Genomic DNA, 15000 nt, shown 5'->3' on the forward strand with positions numbered 1-15000 from the left:
GGGGAAATCTTACATAAACCCAGAGGAAAATAAGTATAATTCGGCGATAGCTTCATTCTCATAAAGGTGTGGTCATACGGGTACTTTTTTCAACAAGTTTGTGATATGATCCGAACGTTCGAAGTTTCCCTGTTGGCCATTTCCCAGAATAGAGAGCGAACAGAACCATCGCCTATGCGATTTCAGCAACAAACATGGTGTCTACGGCTGCCAGCGAGGTCCTCCTTGCAGGTTATTTGTCATCTGCTGTGGAAATTGAGGCTCAAAAACGACGTATATGGGTTTAATTGCTGTTGCAGAGAAGAAATAGTAGAAATAGGTATAATAATCTATTACAAGAACTTCGAGAAAAAATACAGGGAAACTATTTTGAGAAACTTGGAATATGCGCCTATGTAATCAGGAAAACGTCACGGATACTCTCAAATGAATTTATAAAAATGATGAGCACACGAAAGAATAAAAGGATAAGAAATTCAGTATCTATTTAAAGAATCGTATTGGATTAAATATAAATCATTATTATTATATGTGTAGTTGAATATTCTTCTTTTAGCACATTATAGGATCTTGCCCTGTCCGCTTCGCTCGTGCGACCGCCCCTCAAGCCGTGGCCACACCAACAACTTTGTGATATTATTCAGTCTTCGTAGTTGCCACCAACCTATAAGCTATTTCCTAACTTGCTGGTCACATGGGCAAACAAAACTAATGCTTAACCCATTCGAGTTGTCTTCAAACTTGGCAGTGAGGTCTTTATCTCGACAAACTCCGCCTTCAAACTCTGCTTGTGTAAACCGGGATCACATCACGGCCATTTTGAAATGAAATTCCGCGTAGACATACCAAGTAAACTTGGGAAATATAGTTATATGATACAATATTTATTAATGTCAAACTGATTGAAATGCATATAATTAAAATTGCATGTGCAGCTGAGTAATTGTTTCTTAGCAGACCACAGACTTTGAACCCAAACCCGCATCGCCAGTTCTAAGCGACCCTTTCCATCTGACTGAACCTCTGACAAAGATGCTTATGAAAATGAGTATTTCTGACAACTTGTCGAGCAAACTCTCGTGTGATCGCGCCCTTACTCATACGGGTTGATGGATCCATGGTCAGAATTACCAAGGCTACTCACTGGATATGTAAATAGAATCTAAGATGAAGGTCATAAGTCGAATCTAATGATGAGAGTAAGGGGTGAGTGAAAAGGAAAAAAAAAAAACGGATTTCGAGAGAATGGGAAACGACTGAGATTCTTTTTATGTGAAGATATATAACGAGAGCAGATATGCGTTGCTGTGCTCTTGAGAAAGGAGGCCTAATATATGCAGCACTGTTTTGTTAACCGTCCGTATCCAGTATAGAAAAATAGATTAAGAGTGTAGTATTACGAGCAAAAAGAAAAAAAAAATGAATATTGTCATTTAATCTGATAAAGCCTTCAAGTATAAATTAAATAGATATGTTAAGTAAAAGTCACAGGGTTACCCTCTTCTTGGAAGGAAATGGTGTTGACCTGGCACCTGACACTATCTTGAAAACCGTAAGTTTTTTTCTTATCCTCTCCCTTCCTCTCTTTTTTCTCATATACTAACAGCTCCCGCATCTCCTCCTCTACAGATATCACATCAACAACAAAAGCGAACAGCAAGGAAGGGTTGCCACAATTTATGGCGAACTGGTAAGAGCCATGGCCAAGGGAGGTGACCTTTTCGAGGCAGTTACACGCATGAAGGTTAGTTGAGGTCGACAGAAAAGAAACCAAATCAGAACCAGACAGGAAATGTGGTATCCAAGATGCTTTCGGTCTGATTTCGTTTCTCCTTAACCGCATATGCAAGTGCAACATTTGACTTCCCTTTGTTTAGGGATAACAGAGATGCAAATTCTAGTTTTCCCTTCTCCGCCATCCCCTCCCCCCCACTCTAACTGCATCCATTTTCCTCCTGCAGCAAATATCCGGTGTCTTTGACGAATACCTTAGAGACTACGGTCAGAAGGAACCGCACGATTTCTTGGGCGTCACGCTGGGCTGGCTGCATTCGGACCTCGCAAGAGTGAGTGGCGGCGAGGGCGTTTGGGTCGCTGGCTTTTTCTTAGGTGTTTGCTTTCACTAAAGGCCTCATCTCTTTTCTCTCATAAGGGGGGGTCACACTTGTCTTGTCTGTCCGGTGAGTCCCTCACAGAGTGGGATACTTCCCCTTCTAAAGGGGACCACCATGTGGGAACCGCTGTGTTGGTTCTTTGCCCTGGCTAGATGATGATAGATGATGCCCAAGCAAGAACTGTTGTACAATTACTGGAGAGCTTATTGCTTGATCGTCTAAACGATGATTATATAATTTTAGGTATAATTACTCTGTAGAGATAAGCAATATATATTTCAGTTATTACAACAGACTGACATTCATTTGAGTACAAACACACTCACTATGACACCCTGGAGACACGGAGCTCATTTTGGAAATCATATATTCCTTGGTGGATAATGTGAGAGCCAGGGAACCTCCAAAGAATACCAGCCACAGGCATAATAATAGCAGAAAGTTAACAATAACAATAAGGAATGAAATCAACAAGAAACTTGCCAGCTGTATAATCATACAGCTGGCAAGGCTGTGTCATGACTGACAATAAATCATATTTTATTCAATTTGAGTTATAGTATTTGGTTCCTCCTAGCTTTAGGTTTTATCAGTCCATAATTATGTCTTTTGTACATCGATAACCCTAATAGCGACATATATTATTGGAAAGCTTATTATCGCATCTCCTATTTCTGCTGCAATATCGGGCACGATTTATGATGCATGCTAATCAATAAAATAAGTGGAATGGCTTTTTTAAGGTTAGTGTCATCTTTCTGGAAAATTTCATTGAATCCACGATTATCTTTGATACGTAGTACATTCAGGAAGTTATTATAGACACTAAAGTCTTTTCTGGGACGATGTTTCTCTTCCAGGGGACACTGTAGTGTGACCAATCCCGCCTTGAACATGACAGACAGTCAACGTACCTATCCGGGGATCCTTGGCCATAGGCAGCTAGTGTGACCGTTGCTTAACTCTCTCTCTCTCTCTCTCTCTCTCTCTCTTTCTCTCTCTCTCTCTCACTTTCTCACTTTCTGTCTCTTTCTCTGTCTCTGTCTCTCTCTCTCTTTCTCTCTCATATGAATATACACATACATGCATGTAGTCCGTTATGATAATATTTATGATTAATAACAGTAGCTCATAAGCACATATTAGCACAATGAATTGTTTAAAATAATATTCCATACTAATATGTTCATACTAATGAGTGTATGGTGATGCTTACAGCACCAGTGAGAAAAAACAATTTCATTGAGTTGTTTGAAAGTTTTTATCTTGTGCTTTTATATAATATTGCTTGACACTGATGACAATTATTAGCTAACAGGAGATGCGTTTTTAATGACTGAATTACCCTGGATTGAATTTCCATGGTAACTGGTTCCCTTATAACTCTAGCATCCGGGAACAGCTTGTACTTTATCTTCTCAGCAAATTATTTCTTTACTCTTACTAATCCTTCTCTTCCCTTTCCCCATTTCTCCGCTTCTCTAACCCCTTCTTCCACACCGGTCGTAGTCCTCAGTCCCTATTCATATATGTGCATTGTCTAATGGCTATCTTTAAATTATTTTTTTAGCTTTTTCTCTTATTCCCGTCGTGCTCCTAGTTCCTCCTACCCACGTGATTGAAAATTGTTAGTTCAAGTGTTATTTTATCAATTATTAACGCTTCATACTTATATGTTATTTATGTTCTCACGTCTTTCTCCCTCTGGCATGAATTCTTGAACCCTCGAGAGTGTCTTGTTTTCTGCTGTCTCAGTATTCTCTTCATTTCCCTTTATTTTTTCCTCCTCCTGTTCCTCTTTCAGACCTGGACTTCGTAATTTCAGTAATTTCCTCTCTTCCCCTTCTGTCTTAACATTTCCTTACCCACAGCTTTATCGTAACCTATCTCCCTCATCTCCAGAAAATCTCAGACTCACCTTAGAGAGAGTACATCACATCTTCACTACTTCATTCCCTCCTCCCTCTTCTTCCTTCTCATTTTTTCTACCCACACCTTCATCATATTCTAACCCCTTGACCGGCAGATATCCAATGACCCCGAACACACCTCAAACGCCATGTCCTCCGTCATCTCAGACAACTTTAACATCCAACATCTCAACGTCATTACCTGCGAGAAGCGTCAGCGGCCGATCGTCATAAAGACCGTGTCGCACTCCAACCTCACTCTCGCCGTGTGCTCCAACAAGGCCGTAGACCTGGAGGTAAGGAGTGCCACGCTGGAGGGACGCCGAAGTACCTCTTTACACTTATGTTCGTGCTCTTCTTGGCATTGTACGTGTCTGCTTAAAAAAAAAGACAGTAATACACGTGTGTGTGTGTGTGTGTGTGTGTGCATATATTAATTTATGTATGTATCTATATATGTATATATATGTACATAAATACATATATATACACATACACACACACACACACACATATATATATATACATGTGTATATATATATATATATATATATATATATATATATATATATATATGCCATCAACATATTACATCAGCTGTCAATAGAAGCTCCGAAAATTCTGAGGAAATCTGGGACAATATAGAAAGTTCAAACAGGAAATCATGCTATTCGTGGACATTATGCAATTAGCTAATAAGGATTACATAAGGGCAAAATACTTGTGAAGGACATTATAATGTAGTAAGGTAACGCTCGCTTTTCGCCAGTTGTGTCAATAAATCCTTCCCGACCCAATATCTTAAATGTAGGTAGATGATGACACGTATTTTCTGTGCCCTTTGAGAACCAGAAACTCTTACTTTCAGAAATTGCAGTCTATATGCTAAGAGTAATACCCGTAAAAAATGATTTGCATCAAAAAACGTTTTACTCCGAGTGTCAAATACCTGACACAACCTTCTCGACTTCTGGCTTCGCTTTTCCTGATATATCATTCTATTTCTTCTTCAGACACTCCTGGCGAATTACTACACACCGCAGTATATTAACTGGGACTGCGATTTGTGCGGGTCGAACCACAAATGCCGTCAAGAAACGATCATTCTCCGTCTTCCGCCTTTCCTTATCATCCATCTCAGCAGGTGAGGAAGTTGGGGGGGGGGGGAAGGGAGAAGAGGAGAGGGTGGGGGTGCAGAGGAGAGGGAGGGAGGCAAGGAGTGGAAATCCTTCTCGCCTTCCTGTTTTCTCCTTGATATTCATCATAGCAAGAGGGAAGGGGAAGGAGAATGGAAAGGTGGCAGGAAGCGATCATTCTCCACCTCCCGCCTTTTGTTTGCATTTGAATTTCGCACGCAACGAAAGAGAACACGAGGGTTGGGGGAATATGTTAGAGAAAAAGTGGGTGAGACAGTGAGAAGGTAGATATTACGGAAGAGAGAAAAAAAAAGGCGTGTGGCGAGGAGGGATAAGTAGAAAGGAAAGCAGGGTAGAGAAAGAAGGATGAGAAAGGGGGAGTAGGAGGGGATATAGTGAGCAAAGAGAGTATTCCATACAACTCCTGACATCTGTTCTTAACTTTAGGTACAACGTCCAAAACCCTCAGGCACCCAAAGTCGGCGTACGTTTCCCGGAGACTCTTAACTGCATGAAGAAATACTGTGGCTATAACAAGTAAGTTTCTTCTCTGCCTGTTAATGTCCCTTTCCCTCTGTCTCTGAGCACAACTGCTACTAACGATGATTAGAAAGAATAGCTAAAACTGAGGCAATGATAATATTGAAAGCAATAACAAAACAGCCCCATGTTAATCGTATCACAAAACACATTTAGACGAATTAAGGGACGTAAGCTAATCAATCCTCTTTTTTCCTCTAATTGCAGCGATAGAAAATACAGCATTTATGGAATATGTGCCCATGAAGGGACCATGCAATTTGGTCATTGTATTTCAGTCTGTAGACAAAGTACTCAAGGGCAAGCCAGTGAAGAAGGTCGTACAGGAAGGTGGCACTTGTGTAATGATAGTACAGTGCTTCCCAAAGAGGATCATAGTGTTATACGGGACGAAAATGCTCATATTCTCTTCTACGAGGCCGTGTGAGATTGTCTTAGTTTCGGCGTGAGTTTCATTCTTTATGGTGAATTATACATGTGTTTTCTTTCGATGTTTTGTAATATTTTCTGCATCTGAATTGGATTTATATTCTGTATTTTCAGAATCTGTATTGTTTTCCTTTCTTTTTTTTATTTTTTTTTTTTTTTTTTGCTTTTTCATTCCTGTCTTATATATCACTCTCCCTCCTCTTCACTTCCTTAGCCATTTGAATCGTATTTATGCAAAACTCCTCTTCCCTTTTAGCCATTTAAGTTCCATTCATGCAGAGGTTCATAAAGGCCAGAAATGTCCAGTGTCCAGCCAGTATTATCCCCTTCAACCAATCCCAAATATTAGTTAACGTCGTGAGACCCATAAGACCCACGGCTGGCTCTTGAGGTCTCATCGAATTCATTGCAAAGAATAAACGGTGGTATTAAGAGTCGTTGGGCGCCTTCTCTAAACCCTAAACTTCAAGGATTACCCTGCGATGCGTCTTTTCTGTTGGTCTCCTTGGCATGTAGGGATGTGTGTGTGTTTACCTTCTTGTATTAATAGGAAACGGGTATGTTAGTGTGTGTTGATAAACATGATTTTTGTGAGTACTTTTTACAACTGTTTCTTTATGTATTTCTATTTTTAGTAAGTATGGAGCTAATCAAAGAATGTATGATTAAGTAATGATTAAATTATTCACAGATGAAAGGTGTCTCATTTCTCTGAAATGTATTAGAGATAATAAATAATCAGGAGCACTAACTGATACACAGACAAACACACAGAGAACTTACTGAGAAACACACAAATTGCTGCTGCAGATTTGTCAAGACCAATTCTTATATAAATAATAAAGATGTTACTTTGTTAGATTTGAGAAGCATAACATAAACGGTCTTGAGGCTTGTGGAGAGACTAAGTTTATTCCCCTCCTGAGTGTATCCCAAGATACAAATCATGAAAACAGTTTTAACTTATTTATTTTATTCTATAATCGAATAATACTAAACAACTGGCATGTTGCAATGGGCTTAATATTAACAATGATAAATATCATAATAGCAGAAATATTCCTTTACTAAACCAGTTCAAAGCCATGGTTAATTTTAACTTGAACCCTCTCTTTGCCTAGTAGTTATAACTTAATAAGTTTTATGATAAATATAATAAAAAACAAATGTGAGACGGAATCGAGACAATCACCCAACACTCCTTGGTATTTTCTGTTATTTTTACTCGGTCGAACAAGTGATCAATCTCACACTTTTTTTCATGATTTTCCTTTCCTATTGTTCCTTTCCCAATTCATTCTTTGACACAATTCAGAATGATCTCCTTTGACTAATTACGTTGTATCCATGCCAAAAGAGATAATATATATATATATATATTGGGCTGGTGGAATCATATCCTGCTCTCCCATAAATTTTCCCTAATCTCTGACTCTGCCTGTGAGTTGAAAGCAAAGACTCAGCTCATTTAACAGAGTTCAAGTCATATGGATTCAACAGTTATAATCATTCACTTATAAAACATTACAACCTTCAATTTCTGGGTAAAACAAGATTCCTAACTCCCAGCACTCAACCTACCTGTGTGCGAGATGAAAGCAACGACTCCTCTGATAGCCCTGCTTGCTCTCTTTCCCCTCATTACATCGTGAAGATTTAAACAATCTTCATAATTTACTATCATAATTTACTCTATGAATTCATATACCAAATGTTGCTGTATTGATTTGTCTTTAAAATAAAAATATGTAGATGAAGATATTGTGGGGTTTGACAGTTCTACATGCTCTACACATTAATATCGATCTCGACATATACATATATGTATATATATACACATACATTCACACACACATATATGTCTGTATACATATATATTAATTCATATATACATATATATATATATATGAATATATGCATATACATGTGTGTGTGTATATATATATATATATATATAAACACACACATATGTGTTTATGAATTTATAAAAAAAAATAGGCATGTACACACACACACACACACACACACACACACACACACATATGCATATATATACACACTTATATATATATATATATATATATATATATATATATATATATATTTATACACGCCTATATATATATATATATATATATATATATATATATATATATATATATATACTGATATTAATTCGCCATTTAATTAAGTTGTATTGGTTATAACTATTATGTGTTGGTTGATGGAGAGAGCGAGACAGAGTGCCAAACACACCAAAATATTTATACAAGCATTTTGTGTTTCATCTTATGTTCAAACAGCCAAATATAGTCTGTGAACTCATAGAACTAATCAGAATCATCATCTGAGAACTCTATGATTAATTCGGCAACTTAATGAGCTTTATCATTATATAGAGGGAGGAAGTCCATATAATCGGGGTCGAAGTCTGACTCGCCTTCCACGGAGATCATTTACAATGCTGCGATTTGTGTGAGGTTGTGATACTAGAGAAGCGGCTTTTGATAAATGTTAAGGAGACAGTGAATACATTTTGGACATTGAGTAATGCTGACAGGTTCCATCCCTCCTCCCATGCGCGTTGGGGAAAATTATGGCAACACACCTTGTTTCTGTGGATATGGTACCGGGATTGGTGCGTCGAGGAATGAAATGAACAAGAGGATCAATATAAAGCGCGATAGAGAATTAGAAGAAACACTAAAGAAAGTCAGGAGAAATGGAAGAGGTGTGGGAATAAATCCATTCACATGATCCTTACTGCATAGCAACCATGACATATAATTAGTTTCATATTACATTTTAGGACGATAATCGAGAGAGAGATGGCAGAATTACAGGAAACTCGTTTGTAGAAAATGGAATGATGTATTGGTGACCAACATGCAAACAATATTGGAAATCTAGCAGACGTACACAAGAAACATCATATTGGGAATCGAAGTAAAGGTGAAAGATGGTTTTCGGAGCAGGGCTTCAGCGGCAGGAAAGTACTAGGAATGTGAAGAAATCTCTTAGAGAAAAGTAGACCGTTTTGTCTCCGAGAACTACTATAGTAACGTTTACAGACTATATCCCTCTTCAGAAAATGTAATACTTATACAAAAAACGGGATGGGTTGACTAGCTCAATGGGAAGAAGAACGTGTGCAATGGTTGATTGGGTAAATTGCACGAAATAGATTGCAAATCACAGGCGTAGGCAAAGCGATGGTGTAAAATTACATTCTTCATTAACTTCAAACATATATAAGAGCAGAGGCTGGCACATTCCAAAGAACTACAAACCAGATTTTCTATCTAGTGTGTTGTGTAAGCTACTATATAGGAAGCACTGGAAACATTTCATATCAGAGTGGACTGTAGCTGGAAACTAGTTAATGAGTGCATTACATCTGATGCTTATAGGTGATGATGCTTGCTTTCTTGTTTCCTGTCAGAGATTTTGTAATGTTTCCCTATTCTATTTATTTATGGGGGATGGACGGCGATTATGCTTCGGAAAATGTACGTGCTCTGTACATCCCTGTTTCCCGCTTCTTCTTCCTCTTCACTTTCTTAGGTTATCAACCTATTTAGGTAGGAGGGCGGCCGATTGATTGAGTGATTACTTGAAATTACCGGCCGTGTCAACATCAAAGGTGTTTAGAGAATACCTTGTGGCAGTGGAATGTTAAAAATCTACCAATAATGTTCCTAATAAGTAAAACTAAAACTAAAAAAAAAGAAGACACATCTGAAATATTATTTTTTTAAAGTTTAAAATTATTGCATAAATATATATATTTTTTTCTCGGTTCATTTCTTTTCCCATCGGCCATTTTTTCTATTTTTTAGAAATGACCGTCTCTCTACTACAGATATATATATATATATATATATATATATATATATATATATTGTATTCGTTGGATGCAGCATTCTCCACACGCATGTATTTATTTATATAAGTGATACTACCTCAATGAAATCTCATGTTGATTCATAAATAATTGTAAACCAATTAAAAGCACTCTAAAAAATATTTTTAATTCATCAATAATACCATATACTTGTTAGAGATATATGATATGCAGACACATACACATATATGTGTGTGTGTGTGTGTGTGTGTGTGTGCATTTTCAAGTCATTGAAATATGTGATGTATGATTTTCGCATAAATTTCTTTTTTAAAGCTTAAGATATTATTTGAACACCTGAACAACATGGCACAAGGCATATATCTAAGACATTTGATATTTATAGCAATTTACTCGTGGTGTGAACTGCATTTTACCAGTGGCTGGGTTTGGTTACAGTGGATAGTTTGGTAACAGTGCAAGGACAGGGCATATGCATTATATACATGCATGTATACGATGTTAAATGGATAACACCTAGGATTTTAGAATCATTTTCATGTCACATGTTTCAAGGATCGTAAGAGTTGTTTTAAAACACACTGACGATCACATCTTACACATAAAAGCAAAGTAAGAGTACAGTTGATTCACTATAATCTCATATTCTCTAAAGGCTCTTAAATACTTCTGGGTCTGAGGAGTGGACGCGATAAACCGTCCCAGCCTTGTCGAACTTGCGCTAATTAATAGGATTTATTTGGCTTTTATTGATGACTATAGAAAGGATCATTTCAAATAAGTCCTCAGTGGAAATGATGTAAGTGATCCGCATCCATGATCTGCCTCAGCTAACCTTTCGATGGCCATGTAGATTTATCATGTAATAGAACAAGGTATAGCTAGTGCATGACACAGGGTACAAGTCATGTGTACTATGAGTGACTGACCGCTTTTCCAAGTCAAACCTAAAAATCTAAATCTAAGGGTCTCATAGCTTACATATCTATGGCACTAGTTTGTGGATAGGACGTTTTCAACCTTTCATAATGACCGTAGTGAGTGGAAAACCTGTATACTATAATATATCCAGGAACTATTTTACTCATCAGTTGCATTCTATTTGCAAATGTCTTTACATGCATTTACCTTATTTTTGTGATGTATAGGAGACGAAAAAACAAAACAAAAAAACTATATCACATTTGTCTTTACATATATATTTGGCAGAACATACTATATTATTGAATATTAATCAATTGCACATAGACCCTAGTACTGACAGTAACATTACCACATAAACAGGCTCGAACGTCGCTCGAAACGTTTAGTACCGCCACTTTGGGTTCCTCGACGCTCTCTTGACGAGGACTTTCTCTCCCACTCTCACGCTTCCACACGCGTCAATACCCAGTATGGTTCCGAACATCGGTGACGTGGCCCAGAATTTAGCCAGCTTCTCTGGGCTTTTGAGCATTCGGTAGCTGTGGTTAGAAAGGTGTTCTTATTCAAATATGGGTTGCACTTTGTTGGAAAATCTATTTTAATTGGTTATCAACTGTAATTATGAAAATGAAATAGAATGATCCTGAATATAACAGTGATAATCAGGTTTACTATAATAACTATCACTTTTATACCTTTAAGTTATACCTTAATTTCAATGTATTTCAATTCATTTAATGTTAAAAATTGGAAATGTTTCATTAATTTGCTCATAGATCGAATATTACTTACGTCTTGAGAGTTTGCTGAGGTTCCTTATCAGGGTCTTTTGTTCCCGTCTCGGGATCGACGGTAGGAAAAGAGCACCTGTGGGCAACAATTGAGTTATCTAACGAAAGGAAAACATTCAGGTAAAATTTAGCACATTGTTATTGAAATTCAGTAGTTAATTACACCAAAGGACGTAGGAAGTAATTGCAGAGGATGAGGTACTAGCAAATAACTACCCTCACCCTTATCCACACCCAAACACACACATAACCCACCCCTAACTACGCAAATACTTAAATTAACCGACATCGCTATCAACGATCCACTGCTATTAACACAGTGGCAACTCCCTCTCTTTCCCAACTTACCTATACCTAACCTATCTCCAAACTGCTAACTCCCTCCCCTCTGTTGTCTCAACTTACTCCAAACAACTATATGTTTAACCGCTGTCTGCATGCATATCCCACCACCCACACTGTACACCACTATCCACATAATCACTTCACTGCTATGAATATTAATTATATGGATATGCATATACACAGAAATAAATGTATATCTCATTATATCATACATACATACCTACATAATAGACCAATAGATAAATATATATCTATCAGATAGATAGACAGCTATTAATTTATATCTATGAATATGCACGTCCGTATGTGCAAGTAGAACAATGAAGGGAAGTACAGGAAAACACACGAATATGCCGAAGGCCTTTTCGCATTTACTGCTTCATCAGGGCATAGTGAAGCAGTAAATGCGAAAAGACCTTCGGCATATTCGTGTGTTTTCCTGTACTTCCCTTCATTGTTCTACTTGCAATTTGTTCGACATGAATTCCACACGTCCGTATGTATGAATAGTCACTGGGTCAGGCCTCGCACAGTTTTAACAAACCGGCCGATAGTCGCCTCGCCATCCACATAATTACGTCATTGACCGTAGGACCAACCAGTATCCACATACTCATAACATCGCCCATGCAATTCATATCACTGTTCACATGGTCACACCGCCGTCCATACGACCCCCAACTTCCCACTTAATCGCCCCGCCGTCCGTACGACCCACCATTCTCCACACAACCATCCCACCGCTCAAACGACCTACCACTATGTAATTTACCCCACTGCCCATACGGCACCCATCACTTCCTACCCCACTCAACCCTCAAACACCAACCCCCCTGCCCAACGACCCCACGACCCTTACCTGTCACACGGCTGCAACATCCTCAAGACGACCTCGCCGATCTTGACGTAAGCCCAGTCGTCCTCATCGTAGGGTTTCGACCCTTTAACCACGATGTTTCCTCGGAATCGATTTCGTTTCACGGGCTTTTCCAAGTGTGTGTTTAATTCTTCCACGGACGACTCTGTGACTAGATGGTATGGACTGACGTCTGCGTAAATCACCTGTTGGTTTTATGTAAAATATGGATCATATAACAATGATTATCATCATTATTCTTGTTACAATATTATCATGCATATAAAATGTCACCAAATGTACTTTTAACACATTTAACTCTATACCCATAAACACACACACACAAGCACACACAAGTCACAAAAATCTATCAAGCCACCACCACAATCACGATGATGCCTATTCACCCTCACAACCTCCACCACAATCACCCACAGCCACAACCACCTATCCCCACCACAAACCACACCCAACCTCCCAATCACAAGCCCCCCCCCCCCCCCCACACTCTCCCTCTACCTTGTCCGTATCCAAGTACTGCGGCAAATCCAGTCCATCGTGTTTGGAAACCCTCCGGTCCATCTCCGGGTGCCTGTAAAGGACCCTCACCTCTCGCCGTCCTTCGTAGAGGAATTCGCTCAGCCAGCGGGACACGACGTCGCCACAGTCCACGCCCTTGACTGGAGCGCCGAAGATACTGGGTGCAGAAGTTGAGTTTATTTGTTGCTGTTGTTGTTGTTGCTTTATTTTTTTTAGTAGGATGAGTGTATTAATAATGCTAACCATTATCATTCAATAATAATGATATCAATAACTAATAGTGATAATCAAAGCGCTGACTATACACAAAATATTGATTGCAGAGAATAATCTTAGTCGTTATCATTGTTGTTAAGAGGATACTGCTGCTGCTGACAATAACAATGATAACAATATTACTACTGACAATCATCATAATAATAATCAAGTCTTACTATGACCTCTCTCACTTTGCGTCTACGAGCTCGCCTTCCTGGGTCACCGTCTGGAGGTTGACCTTGGCATGGCCTTCAGCCCCCTCGGCCTCGAAAGTAGCCGTGTCGCCGTCGATCTTGACCGTGACAAAGGTGAGTTTCGGTTTCTGTCGCCCTGTCACTAGGGAACCTTCTTTCAAGATGACTATGAAAGACCTTGGAGAGAAATAGAGAGGGGGTAGGGTGAATGCTAGGGCGAAAAAGGTAAATGGAAAGTTAAGCGTGTATGTGTATGTGTATGTGTATGTGTATGTGTGTGTGTATGTGTATGTGTATGTGTATGTGTATGTATGTATGTGTGTATGTGTATGTGTGTGTGTGTAAGTGTGTGTGTATATGTATGTGTTTGTGTATATGTGTGTGTGAGGGAGAGGGAGAGAGAGACACAGACACAGACACAGAGAAAGAAAGCAAACAAACGGCCGGTTTGTTTAAATTGCAAGAATCCCGACCCAATTAACATGCATGCGTATGGACATGCACATCAACGGGAATCAAAGCGCTTCTATCGGTCTCTATCTTTCTACACAACTGCCAATCTCTATACACATATACGTTTATTTCGTAGATGCTTGTCCATATGACAGAATATCCACAGGTAAAAGCTCTCCCTATGTTAACAAACCGCCTGAAAGACTGCAGTAGGAAAACAGAGATAGACACACAGGTGGAAAGATCTGTCACCCAATTACCTGTCTTTGTGAGGACCCACAGATAAGCCGTGTTCCGTTGCCTCCGCTTCCTGCACGTAGAGAGGCCGGCCAGACTTCAGAGGGTACACTGCCAGTTCTGAAACCACGCCTACTTCTTCCCAGCTGTGTTTAGGTGGAAGGGACGAACACCGTGAACTTAAATTTTAAATCCATGTGCTTCTGAATGGATTAGACAGCTTGGAGTTTTTACCATTTGCAATTGGGTTCGAATTCAGTAAAATATTTATTAATTTATCTATTATTATCATCATGATTATTATTATTAACAATATCATTATTATTATTACTAATACCATTGTCATTGTCATTATTGTTATTATAATTATCATTATTGTTATTGCTATTACTATTATCAAATTTATTA

General features: G+C 38.6%; 2 protein-coding genes across 7 annotated transcripts in view; one reads left to right on the forward strand and one right to left on the reverse strand.

The window, feature by feature from the left end:
* LOC125034276 overlaps nucleotides 1-6826 on the forward strand; it is a 36748-nt gene extending 29922 nt beyond the window's left edge. For all 6 annotated transcript variants that reach the window (XM_047626024.1, XM_047626026.1, XM_047626028.1 and 3 more), the window contains 6 exons: nucleotides 1630-1744; nucleotides 1962-2066; nucleotides 4141-4320; nucleotides 5038-5168; nucleotides 5608-5697; nucleotides 5908-6826. In XM_047626024.1, the coding sequence (XP_047481980.1) occupies nucleotides 1630-1744; nucleotides 1962-2066; nucleotides 4141-4320; nucleotides 5038-5168; nucleotides 5608-5697; nucleotides 5908-6127 (841 nt within the window). In that variant the 3' untranslated portion in view covers nucleotides 6128-6826. The remainder of the gene's footprint in view (nucleotides 1-1629; nucleotides 1745-1961; nucleotides 2067-4140; nucleotides 4321-5037; nucleotides 5169-5607; nucleotides 5698-5907) is intronic.
* A 4346-nt stretch (nucleotides 6827-11172) lies between these two features.
* Nucleotides 11173-15000, reverse strand: part of LOC125034137 (mitochondrial amidoxime reducing component 2-like) — a 7556-nt gene continuing 3728 nt past the window's right edge. The window contains exons 3-8 of the mRNA XM_047625804.1: nucleotides 14616-14738; nucleotides 13900-14079; nucleotides 13430-13607; nucleotides 12914-13116; nucleotides 11711-11785; nucleotides 11173-11457 (exon numbers count right to left, since the gene is read on the reverse strand). Of these exons, the coding sequence (XP_047481760.1) occupies nucleotides 11301-11457; nucleotides 11711-11785; nucleotides 12914-13116; nucleotides 13430-13607; nucleotides 13900-14079; nucleotides 14616-14738 (916 nt within the window). The 3' untranslated portion in view covers nucleotides 11173-11300. The remainder of the gene's footprint in view (nucleotides 11458-11710; nucleotides 11786-12913; nucleotides 13117-13429; nucleotides 13608-13899; nucleotides 14080-14615; nucleotides 14739-15000) is intronic.

This window comes from Penaeus chinensis, chromosome 17, assembly GCF_019202785.1.
Source record: "Penaeus chinensis breed Huanghai No. 1 chromosome 17, ASM1920278v2, whole genome shotgun sequence".
In the NCBI taxonomy this organism is placed as follows: Eukaryota; Metazoa; Arthropoda; class Malacostraca; order Decapoda; family Penaeidae; genus Penaeus; species Penaeus chinensis.